Genomic DNA, 13,943 nt, shown 5'->3' on the forward strand with positions numbered 1-13,943 from the left:
CTTCTGCTATGTTTACAGCTATTTACGCTACACAACTTAAGCAACTATACTTGACGTTATGCAAGCTGGACAGTGTTAGAATATGTGGTAACCATGAAAAATCTCAGTGGAAAGTACAACTACAAAGAGGAAGATCATCACAGACCAAGACAAATTAAAGAAAGCAAAAATCAGATTCAGATGGTGTGTGTACAGCCACCTACTGCAAGTACAGCATCCTCACCTAAATCATTCGTAACATGTTCACACTGATGCAAAACCTTTATTTGGGCCACACAGCAGTGACTCAAAGCAAGCTGAGATTCGGGGTCAAACAGCAAAAACAAGACAGAATAAAGAAAGCAACTTTCTAAGACAAGCATTACAGTGCCTATGAAGAGACAAGGTAAAAAAAAACCAGCAGGCGCAATGATCCCCTTCTCTTTCCTAGCAGGGAGAAACCAGGCCACAACAGCAGAAAGGTTTGACTAGCATGTGACACAAAGTGTTATTGACAAGCATAACGTGTATCTCTCAGCAATGTGCCTAACCCATACCTGCTGAATGTAAGCATCCTGAAACATAGGTTGCTGCTGGTGATGTAGATGGTGTAACTGCTGCAGCCTCCAGTCCCCCTGCTGCAGCTGCTGGAGAACTCGGTTCTGCTGTGGGTGGTGCTGGTTGGTACCTTGCGACTGTAAGACTTCTTGCCCATTCCCTGGTCGCGGGGTTCCTGTAATGTTCAGACAACACTATTAACATACTGACCTCCGAAGCTGAGCTAGAGAGCTCCCTGGCAGTTAACCTCTTCATTTAACACTTCAAGGTGAAGCTGTTTACAAACTTCCCTTCCCAGTCTGACAGCTAGTACACCTGGTACTAAGTTCATTTCTTCGACACCACATCCAGGCTTGTCAATGCACAATTTCTACTTACAAGATGTGGGAAGCTTCCTTTCGTCTCATGACAGAGGAAGCTGGGTTCTGCTTTACTATCACCTGAGTTTTACCTTCTACTATCTCAAACCCAAACCCTCAAAACATATAATTTTTTTTAAGGGAACTACTGCCTCGCTTGTTTAACTCCCTTCAACAGACCACTAGATTAATTTTGCCTTTCAAGTGTTTTTGCAGCCTTTTAAGTAAGCAGTTACTAAACATAAATACAGCACATGAGAGATTGATTTATGTTCTGAAGTGTCCAGGAATGGTCTGTTCCTTGTCATAACAGAAAAAGCTTTCCAAGTTACTTGGAACCTGTCTAGTAAAAGTTGTTTACACCTGGGACACACACATTCTCAGCAGCCTTTTGATTGGAGGCTTCCCAATAACATCCCTGAAGCTACTCTTCCATGAAACAAATCTATGCTTGATAGCCTAAAAATTTAAAATGAAATTGAAAAAAATGAAAAAAATCTTAACAAGGTTGTATCTCATCTTTGAAAGAACAGCACTGCCAGGCAGTGTGCTGCCAGAGACTTGTTGCACCCACAGTGCACTGTGAAACGCATTGGTCAATCGTTAGAGAAGTTTTTACCTGGTTACAGCCCACACATAATACCAACATCTTGTGGACATCTCATGACTTACTGAGCCACAGGGAAGACCTTTACTACTACAACAAAAGTAGTTTGTTACAGAAGAGCTCAGTAGTTTTAGTGAAGTCTTTGAAAGTCAAAACTGAGTGTGAACTTCTCTCAGTCTGCAGTGGAAAGTCAGTTCTAAAATCAGTGTTAAGCACTAAAAATTGGTGTTAAGCACAATGAAAAGAATACCTTCATTTCTCAACTATTTGTATTTAGTTTTTGTGGCACCCAGTCAAACTTGCACATTTAGAGCCTTTCGGAAAGGAGGAGGATTTGGGTTTTGGCATGTAAAAAAAAGCAGATTAACTTAGGTTTTACATGTTATCCCTATTAGAGCAGAAAGGGAAGGAAATACAAAATTCATTCTTCATTTATTGTGGTCCATCCTTAGACTTTGGTAAGTTACCTTTTTGCCCACAATTAGCAAATTCACTGGGAACTTGTGCTTTGACTGGAGTCGCCGAGCTCTGGATCGTCAGCACGCTAGAAGTGGCAGTGCTTGAATTGGCCTTTGGTCTCTGTCGCGGTGCAATTGAGGTTTCTGTTGGTCCAACAGTATCTGTTATTCTGAAATGGCAAGTTTTCCATAGAAGAGTCTGATTAAAAAGGACTATTTCTGCTTCAAAGTAGACAGGATGTATATCTTAATCGCTCAATTACACCTTAACCACATGCATTCATTTGCTTTGCATTCACAACAGGCTAATGAAGTCAGAGTTGAAAGAGCTGATAATTAGAGCTCACTATCAACGTACTTAAGTCACAGGTGTCGGTAGACTCAAAACCCAACTTCCATTAACAAGGAATAAAAGTGTAAATGATTCTTCCAGCGTTAGCATTAAGCATACACCATATACCACAGCAGAAGTGAAAAGCATGAACAGGAATTCCCAAGGTTTTATTTTTATTGACAAGTACAAAAAAGGGAATATTTTTATACAAAAATTGGAATTTTTCAAAGAACAAAATCCACTTAGCTTCATAAATAAGACGATAGTACATTTAAATAAAACTAAGAACAGTTTACCTGCACCATATTTGCCTGCACCTCACAGAATCACACAGAATCACAGAATGTTAGAGATTGGAAGGGACCTCGAAAGATCATCTAGTCCAATCCCCCTGCCGGAGCAGGACACCCAGATCAGATCCCACAGGAACGCATCCAGGCGGGCTTTGAATGTCTCCAGAGAAGGAGACTCCACACCCTCTCTGGGCAGCCTGTTCCAGTGCTCTGTCACCCTCACCGTGAAGAAGTTTTTCCTCATATTCAAGTGGAACCTCCTATGTTCCAGCTTGAACCCATTGCCCCTTGTCCTATCACTGGATGTCACAGAGAAGAGCCTGGCTCCATCCTCCTGACACTCACCCTTCACGTATTTATAAACATTGATGAGGTCACCCCTCAGTCTCCTCTTTTCCAGGCTAAAGAGACCCAGCTCCCTCAGCCTTTCCTCAGCAGGGAGATGCTCCATTCCCTTCATCATCTTTGTGGCTCTGCGCTGGACTCTCTCCAGCAGTTCCCTGTCCCTCTGGAACTGAGGGGCCCAGAACTGGACACAATATTCCAGATGCGGTCTCACCAGGGCAGAGTAGAGGGGGAGGAGAACCTCCCACCAAACTCTTTTTATTTCTAAATTCACTCATCACAGCAGGAGAAAATAAAGCAGATCAGGAACAGACTGCTAGCACTTATTGCACCCAAAACAGGCTCTCAGTTTCTCTCTGGGGATTCTCAATACAATGAAAAAAGCAATGAAGAGACGTAAAGCACTTAGAATTGCTCTTTATCTATTCTGATGACCTCTGCTACTAAGATTTTTAATTTATTAGCAAGCATATGAAAACAGGCTTCAGACAAATGCAATATTTAACAATATTAGTAAAAAAAAAAGTAAAGCCACATCTGCTGCTCACCTTGCTTTTATTTGGCTTTTTCTAGCAGCTGCCTCACTAGCTGTCATGGGTTCAGGAAGAGTTGAAGGGATGGGAGAATTCTTGGGAAAAATAAATTTGAATATATTAAATAAATGAAATCCTGAAAGAAAAAAATCATTACATATTGAAGATGAAAACGTGGCTGCAAATTTTTCATGTAACAAGGTTTCATGCCAAACTCACTTACACAGCTGTAGATTAAAAGTGTTTTAATTTAACAGTACCTTTGTGTTATCTGTCACAAAAGCAGAACACAAACACATTACTGGTCTGACTCTTACGTCAACTACCTCATTTACACACTACCAACTATCAACAGTTAATTTAAACATTTTCTCCAAATGTTTTCTTGCAACTACACAAAAACTTATTTTGGCCTCAAGTTTAACAACTAAAAAAAAAGCCTAACCTTTGGATGAAACAGTAGGTTTTTAGTCCATGCAGTTCTTCCACCACAACACCAATTACAGAAAACAATACCGCACCCAAGGATCTATGGCCCTTTAACTTATCCCCATCTCCATTTAATTCCTGAATGAATTACATCTTGCCTAAACCGCATTTAACCAAGGAAAAGGGCAATTTTGGGGGACAGAGGAGGAAGATGATGTCGAATTATGCACACGCTACCTCCTTACATACAGTAAAGCAAGCCAATCTAAAACTGTCACAAATAACAGAGACTGAGTTATCAATTTTCTAATACTGTTTCTGAACACTACTGTCAGGACTGAAAATAGTCAAGAAGCTAGGAAAGAGAGAGAGACAGGCATACGTCCAACTTTCCCTTGAAAAAATAAGCTGCTGTGAAAGACAGGATACTGGACCTGGCCAGCCTCTCTTCTAACCTGTGATTCTCACATTTATATTCTCACCAGATTTCAAGGGGAGGGTTAGGGATGTCCATGCACACATTTTTGTGCTGCTTCTCTTTCAAGGCAGCACCAGGTGCTAGAGGGGCAAGCACTATCAGAGGAAATCAACAGCAACAGGAACCAGGGCTGCTGCTCTTATTGCTGCTTTAAAACTCAAGTGGAAACCCCCCCTCCACAAAACAGCTTCACTTTGTAAGAATACTCCAGGCACTTTTACTTTTCTATGTCTGCCTCAAGGCAAAGGGCCAAGCAAGCAGGCAAGTCATACCACAGGGGAAAAAGAAAAAAATCCAACAAACAGATACATTCAAGTCACTCCAGTGAGTTGATACTACTCCAATGAGTAACTTCGTAAATTCCCAAATTACGTTATGCCAAAGTAAAATTATACACCTGCTAATATTTCAGGATGAAGTATAAGAGCAAAGGTTATCACACCTCCTAACAACACGCTGCAACGTAATGCCAAACCATTCAAACAGTTGAAATTTAGCCTTGACATACAAACATGAAGTACTTTAAGGTTTTCTGACTTTTTTTAATCTATCCTAAATTTCCAAAAAGCAAAGCTCAAGTTTAGTGACCATATTCAAGGATCAATTATATCAATGATAACGGAATGCAAAGGGATCTTGGTAAGTTCACTTGTCTGCCTCTGAAGGCAGAGCTTACTAGAATTGACTTTTGTTCCAAAATTATTTTTGAGATGGATTTTTCCTAATGCCTATCGTGGGAATCACTTTATAATACTGAACATCATTTATGTGCCCTCAAATTCCATGGCCAGTAATTGGATCTGTGAATGAGAGCTGATCTTTAAGAGAAAGCTCAGACTTTCACACAAAGTTTGAACTCAGATGGAAAGAGTAGGAATGCCTGCTAACCAAGGCACTCCAGTTCACTGCAGTTCTTCCAATGGATTAACAGAATCACTAAGGATGATTAAAAACGGTTTTTCCAGAACAACCATAAATGCTCTTGATTAATAGCGTTCCAACATTAAACTTTCCATTGTCAACAAGTTTAAGTTCTGCAATATATTACACATGAATTTTACTAGACACAAGTTTAGGAAGGGTTAAAACCACACAATAGCAGTGTGAGATGTACTCTGCTCTGTTTTACATTTAGGAACAAGGTTTAAAAAGGAATTGAAATAATCTTTCTCTGTTGATTTGACAGACTTGTCTCAATGCTACAAAAGCCACTAAAAATACACAAGAAATTAAAGACTACTTACATTAATATTAGACACCGGACAATCCTTTTTGGCAAGTTTAAAGGCAAAGTAAGACACTTGAAAGATATCAGGTCTCTGTTCCTGATCTGGTTCAAGCATATATCCTGCAAAAATTGATAAAACCAAATTATCACCATTGGACATCAAAAAGCCTATTGAGGCAGTGTCCTACCAGCAAGAAAGAATTCAGCAATTCTGACAACTGAGCTTACCCCAGAAAAAGTACTTTTTATTTTCATGGGTTTTTTTTTTTTTTTTTTAAACACTTTTTGTCAAGTCAAATAGTTTCTAGGGTCAAATATCATTGGAGAAGATGTACACTGTTTGATATCTACGCTCTCAGTTGTAGAAAGGATGGCTGAACTGCAGTACTAATTAATAACTTCAAAGAAAAGCAACATAAAACCAATGCAAAGTACCAGCATTTTCTAGGGTTAATACAAAATTCAGATTCACAGATATATCTAACTGCTTGCATCAGGCTAAGGCTCCACACCATCTTTTGTCTTGCAGGTTTAGCTGGCTAAGCACACTTTTGTATACTAAAAAAAAAACATAATTCCATGGTTAAAAGGATTTTTTTCCTGACAAGACAAGGAATTTCTGATATCCCTCTCAAACATCGCTTCCCAAATGAGAATGTTTGCTGTTTTTCAATAAAATAAAAGTTATTTTATATTGTTTATCACATGGTACAGAGTACACAATCAGGAAATGTTGCCTGAATGACAGAGGAACCTAAACAGTGGAAGATATTTTCTGAACAAATTAAGCCTCTAAAAGATGGTCATCTACAAACAAAATGAACAACCTGTGAAAATTTAAGTCCTTGGTTTTGATGAGAAAACAGGAGCTAGGTTTCCAAAACTGTTCAGTACTACAGTCAACCTTAAGCAAGACGTTGCAAAAAAATGAAGTAATTTTTTTTCAAATTAATATAATTTTAGACAGACAATTTTACTCAAAACCATTATTTCATGGCTGATATAGCTCACAGCGAGATTTATTTTTAATGGGTTTTACAAAATAAAGAAGATCTGAATTAACAGCGACAGCACCATTAGGTGGAAACAGAACACTTATCACAAAGTGACTTGTGCCACTTGATTCTGAAAGATTAGATTTACGAGGTGGAGAATGTTCAGCTTGTGCCGTCCCCCCTCTTGTAAAAGAGCTGAGTTGAAGCCACAAGTCCCTGGAATACCTTTTATGACCAACTGCAGCTTTTTTTGGCTTCCATTCCAAATGGAGAGCAAGGAAGCCTACATTATGAAATTCTTCCCCACCCACATATATTCCATGCCAGCACAGCTCATCTTGCCACAGCGGTTCATTAAATCTTAATAAATCACTGTCCATGCTTACAAGAAGACAGAATTAAAACCCGCACTCTTCTAAAAGGAGCACTGTCTGACACAGAGGAAAGTATCTAATCACTTGAAAATCAGTATCTCACTCGGGCAGTTGTTAAGTATTTGCAGAGGGTAAAAGCTTACCATGGTACCTGCTATTTCTCAGTTATGAATGCATGTTCAAAAATGGTCCTGGATTTGGTATTTCCTATTATATAAAGGCATCAGCTGTATGGTTAACACATTCATAACTTAAAAATAATTTGTAAGAGCTCCTGATTTCATATTCTGTCAGTTGCACTCTGAAGTTAACCTGCTCAAACTTGAAAACAAAGGCAACTGAAAATCCTCAGTATTATTGTAAATATTAGATCCAGTATCTCTGTACTTGGATAAGAGACTAATCACCAGCCTCAGAGTTTGTTGCTCCAAATTTTCCTCCTTACTCTTTATATTTTCAAACTTTTGCCAGAGTTTGCGTCTGACACATTGGGCTGCGCAAACTTAATCAGATTTGTGTTCTGTTATAAACCATCAAACAACTGTAAAATCCTCCCCAGTATAATTTATCTCAGTACACGTATGTTTCTACATTAAACCTGCACTTCAAATTCATCTAAGCACAACTGGGATAGAAAACACTATTAACAGCCTGACATTCCATAGAAAATACCCACTTAAGAGCAAAAAGGAACTATGTATAAAGAGCTACTCTCTTCATTCCCTTTATCCCTTTGTGACTTATGACCATCTGCGAAAGCAAAAAAAAATTTTAAAAATCACCCAGGCCTCTCAAAGAAACCAGAAAGTTCTTTTAACTCTAACAAAGCTCTTCTGAGTTGATAACAACAATTTCATTTGGCAGGTCTTTGCAGTATTCCATTCTGTTTCAATTCTGAAGTTATCCACTCATCCAATAAATGCCCCGATGATTTTAACATGTCAGCTGTCCAAGAGAAAGACTCGGTCATACTTTGTTCACCTGGCTCACTTCAAGCACCATTTCAAAGAAGGTTTCTCTAGGTTTCTGAAATTCCTCTCTAGGCTGGCACCTCAGTTCTGCACCCTGTGGCACAGTCCTCCGTTGAGCCTTTCAAGCCTCCTTCCAAGGGCAAGTGCAAGACTTCCAAGACAGATGGTAGCCAGGAGCAACACCCACCATTTGCTCAAGAACCCAGCCAGTCTGCACCATCCATCCCAGCCACTCACCTACATTAGTGGGATCTTCTGTGTTTTATTTGATTTATGAGGCTCAAGAATTGTCGTGCTGCCCAGATACTTACTTATCAAACAGTGTATACTATGAGAGTATCGGGAATTGTCTGGAATGGTAAAGCTTCCATCGCAAATAGCAACTTGACTTTCTCCAAAGGGAAGTGAAAAGAAACAAAGCTTATACAGCAAGCAGCCAAGCGCCTGTAAAAACAAATACAGGCACTGTAAGGGGATGAGAGCAAGCCATTTACACAATAAAGCAGCACCAACAAGAAACAAATTGCATCCTAGCTACAGCTGATGCTTGCACTGTTATGTAGAAGCTGCCTTATGAAACACTCTGTTGATGTGAGGAGCTGATATAGAAAGCAGCTCTAAAAAGGCTCTTTCCCACTGGCTTCTGTGTTAGACAACAAACTACCAAAACCACAACATACTCCAAGAGCTGCATTCACATTCTCGTATCAGCCAGAGATGCCACAACTGTTTCAGCTGAATTCAGTCTTTCTTTACTTCACTGCAATGGCTTCTAAGCACATCACCTAATAGAAACACCTTTCCTTAAATGCTGCCAACAGGTTTCCATGAGTAATCACTGGTGACTATCAAAGAGCAACTTGAGCCAACAAAAAGGAAGGAAACTCTAAATCATTTCCCATTAACTCAAAATGCTCATTGCACATGGCATTCATGTTATTCACAGAAGACACAACCACCAAAGATACATCTATTATACTCTGCATTACGTATTTCCATTTCAAAGAACTAGTTTTCCAGTAAGACAATGCTGCTTTTAGCTCTCCCCCATCTCTTAAGTACCTGATCTTTTGCTTACCCAAATATCTGCCTTGGTAGTAATCGGTTTTCCTCCATAAAGATTGATCATTTCAGGAGCTCTGTATGATAGTGTTGTATACCTGTGCAATGAGAAGAGAACATAGCTGAAAAGTATGCCTCAGAACTGAAAGCGTGTTTTCCTGCATCTGCCACGCACACACCGTTTACACTCAAGTTTCAGATATGCACCTGGAACCGTCTCATGGAAGTCCAGCCATTTATTGCATTTGCAGCATCACAGAGAGTATTTGGAGTAGCAACATAATGTTTCTTCTTGTGTATGATAACTTGAACTCAGCTAAAATTTGCTTTTAATGTTACTTCCCAGCCTGTGTACTTTTGCGAGAGCCACTTCTCTTAACCAGTCATTTGAAAGATAAAACGCATGTGTTTTTTGTAAGAGTATTCCCTACCGCATATTCAAACGTACAGAATGTGGACTTGAAAAAACTAACATCTCAAAATAATTACTAAACCAGTAGTCACAGTATTTTTTGGAGCTGGGGATAAAACTGGACTGTATCACTTTATAACTTGAGAACAAATAACCTGTATTTATTCCTCTGCAATAGTTAGTCTGGAGGGACAAAACCAAACTAACACATGTTTTCAAGAGTGCACCTGTAACAAAAGTTAAAATATTTTTCTGAGCAGTCTCTAGAAGAATTAACGTGTATCTCACTCTATAAGTATGACTCTACGTAAATCCATTCTAATGTTCATTTATACCAGTTTTTTCTCTGATACTGTTAGTTGGATTAAAATAGCAGAAATTTAGAATATCAGACTCCTAAAATGGCCAGTAGCCAGACATGTATTTTTGAACTATTTCATTTCAAAACCGCATACTTGTTCCCAACAGTTTTATTCTTACAGTCTTAGTTTTGCAAAAACAATCTGTGAATAAATGGAAGAAATATTTGTTACCAAATAGTTCCACTGCTTTACCCTATTTAAGTCAATATTTGTTCAAATTCAACTAGTAAGTTACTACACATATTAGTCAGATAAGTGCATACCACACAACAATACACAGAGCTTCCTAGCCACACAATCATTGCTTATGATAGGCCACTTCAAAGTGAACTTACTTTTTAATTTCTTCTTCAACCATATTAACACCATCTTTTTGAGGATTAAGATACTTGTTAGTGGCACTGCCAAAATCGCAGAGAACGTAGTTCCCACTATCATTTAACAATATATTCTCCACCTTGAAAGGAAATCAACACACAAAAACAGTAGATTAAAAGGATGTAATTAATTTCCAAGTTACCTGTTACTATGCATTCTTCCCCTCACACACAAACCAGAAAGTTTTCAGAAAAATCAACTGATAGACTTGGCAGTAGCTATAAGGCATATCTTATGGTTTAGTCTTTCTCTTTACAGCTCCACCAACAGCAAGTGCTTCCCTAACCAGAAGTCCCAATAGTTGTGAAACACCTCAATCCTTTTGAAGCAGATCATTGATATTGACCTAGACATTCCTTTTGATTAAGTTCATACCTTTAGATCCCGGTGAACTATTGGTGTTTTGCACTGATGCAACCGGGCAACAGCTTCACAGGTATCACAAAATATTCTCATTATTTCTGGTTCAGTAAAGCCTGTCTGCAGACGCTGATTCATCTGATTCACAACTTGCCCAGCTAAAGAAACAACAAGGTTGGGGTGGGTTTGGGTTTTGTTTTGGTTTTTTTTGAAATTCCAGAGTAAACACTTTTTTACATGCAGAAAGCCCAGAAGTAAGCAGCAAGAAAGTTTTCCACAGTCACTATATTTAAATACAACAAACCTGGTTTTCCAAACTCACACTGTTGTATCGTCCTAGATAGAAAAATCACTGTCTCGATTGAAAGAAAAAAATCCCCTGTGACTGAAACCTGCTTGGGACGAGCTGTCACAGACACAAGGAAGCATCCATCACAAAAGATGAAAAAAAAAAAGTAAACCTCAACCTGAAGTATTCTTTGAGCATTACAGACAACGGGGTGGGGTTTTTTTCTAGTCTAGAAATATTTATTTTGTACTTTTAGGACTTGTTCTAATATCAGGACCTCTTTGGGTTAACTACCATCTAGTATTATGAGGCCAGTGCCTAGTTATGCTGGTTTTAGATAAACTTCAGAAGCTAAACTCTATGGCAACTTTATTCCAATGCACATGTGAGACAGGGAAAAAACTTGGAACTACCTGTTTGTACATACTGTTTGAAACAAAGTTAAATTGCAAAGCGGAACCACAGGACTATTTTTTTTTTTTGTCCAGCATTATCAACACTATGCTATGCTCATTCCTAACAAGTCACCTGTCAGATAACAGTAAAGAATCTTTTAATATTGTGATCTAAATCAAAAACAGCAGAGGGAGAATGGCACTAAAAAGCCTGCCAATCTTTCCTATCCAGTTATGTCCTACCTGCATGTTGATTAGCAAAAACAGCAGAACAGAAAAATTTCACTTTATCCTGCTAGAAATATTTTCCCTGTTTCTAATCATACATAAATACAAAGCCATGTCAAACTGACTTATACATTTTCTCAGTATCCAACAGCTCAGTGCCTAAGCAACATGCAAACAAAAAAGCAAAAAGAACTAACTGGATTCCGCTACATTATCCTCTTAAATTAAGGGAACTCTATGTAAAAAGCCCAGGTCAGCAATACAAATATTTTCCCTGCATTTACTCTGAAAACCTTAGAGTTGTCTCTTACCTCGACAGTACTCCATGAGAATGAGCACTTCCCAAACATTATCACTTATAGAGTTAACAGCGCAATCCAAATAGCTCACAATGTTCTTGTGCCCAGATAACTCCTTCTGAAAAAGAAAGTGCAAATTAAACTTCAGCACAGAAAAATGTAAACAAATAAAAGAGAGCACCAGTGTTCAGACAACCATTTGATTTCAAATTCAGTTAGCCCCACCCCACATCCACTATTCTTGAGAAAGTGCCACAAACACAGAATATACGCGGCCAGCAATGTCAGAGTGACTGCTACATACCAAACACAATGCAATTCCGATTCCAGAAAGCACATTTATGTGCTACATGTTGGACGGTGCAAACACATCCAAACTGCTGCATCCTGAAACAACCTGATGAAGCAGGAATATCTAGAGCCTTGATATCTAGGAGACACAAAGAACTGAGCTACTAGTACCCACCCTCAGTTAAACTGAAAAAAAGTTTTTGCAGTTATTAAAAAAGCTGTCTGGCAAAAAGCATGAACCATTACAAAGTTATGACACACAAGCAATTGCAAGGTGTCCCCAAGAAAAAAAAAAACATCAAGCACCAACCCTCAACTCAGCACCAGTCTCTGAAGCTAACGGTGCAACATCAGGACTGCAAGGTCAAAAGAAAAGCTGGTCTAGAAACCACTGTCATTGGATGTACATGTATCACAAATTAATACATTCTTCAGCTACAAATAATGCGTTTCTTACCATAATTGTAATTTCTCTCTTGCATATGTTGAGATCCGGCACACTGTTAACATACATCCGTTTCAGCGCACAACGTATCCCACCATGGGTACGTACCAGAAACACGGTTGAGAAGCCACCTGGAAAAAACAATTACAAGCACGTGAAGATACTTGAGTTTTTCTTTTTTTTTCCTCTAGCCAGCATCACTACATGCTAAGAAATGAATGAGTGTGCATGTCAGTCATTAAGTGCGGAGTAACAAACACTTAAAAGTTACAAGTACTTGCTATCTCAGTTCATTTCACCTACCTGAAGTATTCTTGACAGAAACATAAGGATCTTACAATTTTCTTACAACATTAAGCAAAAATATTTGAAAAGCATTTTCACATTTATAAAGTCCACTGCAAACTCAAATATATTCAAGTATCAACCCTGGAGTAGTTTCAGAGACATTGAGAAATCTGAACAAAGGGAAGGTATTCTCCAGATCTTCACAAGATCTAAATCCCCCAATACTTGATACAGGTTAATATCAATTCCCTGAACCTACATTTTAAACCATAAAAAGTACTAAGAAAAAATAACGAGATACTAAGGAAGTCATGCAACTTTCCAGCATAATCTAAGACAGGTAGAACCTCCCTGTAAGCATAGATGGTGCAAGCAATCAACTCTCAAGTAGTGTTTTTATTTTGATCCATACTAAATATGCAATTAAGAATTAAACTTTTTCCCACAACTAGTCCAATCAGGAGCATTTTTAGTCCAACAGCAGCATGAACTGCTATAGACAGATCCTTGAGCCCACCTCTCAACTTCCCAGCATTAGGTTTTTCTTTCTCTCTTCACTAATAGAGAAGAATCACGCAGACAGGAATTATGCACAGACGCAAAGTGAAACAGCCTAACCACAAAGTCCTTCTGAATGCTCATGCAAACCAGAAGGAAAAACACCACTGGCCCGTTTCACCTGTCTTCTCTTAGTCTAACTCCTGCTCAGGCCTCAAGCAGATCACATTAGCATCACCTCAAGCCGTTCACACGCACAGCTTTCCCACAGTTGGAGGAAATCCGCCCCATATCAATCCATACTTTCCTTAACGGACTGCCGTCTGATGGTAAGCCAACTATTATCACCATGGGAACTCATGCAAAAACGGAGGTACACAAACAGGACAAAGACATAAATTAAAATGATTAACTGCTGTGATAATCAGGCAGCCAATTGAAATGCACAGTTTCATGTTTCTCGACAGAATCCGCACTCAGCATTTATGAAGTATAATACACCTCATTTAATACAAGTACTATGTGCTCGAACCAATTTACAACTGAAGAAGCTAAGTTTTGATCAGAAATTTTCTTTAAGATTAAATATAATTATTTTTAACTGCTTATTTAGCCTAATGAGATGCTACACTGCCAGAGCAGAATTACTGACAATTTTAACACAACAGCCTAAAATCTGCAAAATTATTATACTT

General features: G+C 38.7%; 1 protein-coding gene across 1 annotated transcript in view; it reads right to left on the reverse strand.

Annotated features, from left to right (window-relative positions):
* BMP2K (BMP2 inducible kinase) overlaps positions 1–12,588 on the reverse strand; it is a 31,299-nt gene extending 18,711 nt beyond the window's left edge. The window contains exons 1-10 of the mRNA XM_010075631.1: positions 12,475–12,588; positions 11,739–11,844; positions 10,531–10,673; positions 10,113–10,234; positions 9,020–9,101; positions 8,253–8,385; positions 5,618–5,721; positions 3,482–3,561; positions 1,971–2,131; positions 537–712 (exon numbers count right to left, since the gene is read on the reverse strand). Coding sequence (XP_010073933.1) covers positions 537–712; positions 1,971–2,131; positions 3,482–3,561; positions 5,618–5,721; positions 8,253–8,385; positions 9,020–9,101; positions 10,113–10,234; positions 10,531–10,673; positions 11,739–11,844; positions 12,475–12,531 — 1,164 coding nt within the window. The 5' untranslated portion in view covers positions 12,532–12,588. The remainder of the gene's footprint in view (positions 1–536; positions 713–1,970; positions 2,132–3,481; positions 3,562–5,617; positions 5,722–8,252; positions 8,386–9,019; positions 9,102–10,112; positions 10,235–10,530; positions 10,674–11,738; positions 11,845–12,474) is intronic.
* Between the last annotated feature and the right edge of the window lie 1,355 nt (positions 12,589–13,943).

The sequence above is a fragment of the Pterocles gutturalis genome, unplaced genomic scaffold (assembly GCF_000699245.1).
Source record: "Pterocles gutturalis isolate BGI_N339 unplaced genomic scaffold, ASM69924v1 scaffold37812, whole genome shotgun sequence".
Classification (NCBI taxonomy): domain Eukaryota; kingdom Metazoa; phylum Chordata; class Aves; order Pterocliformes; family Pteroclidae; genus Pterocles; species Pterocles gutturalis.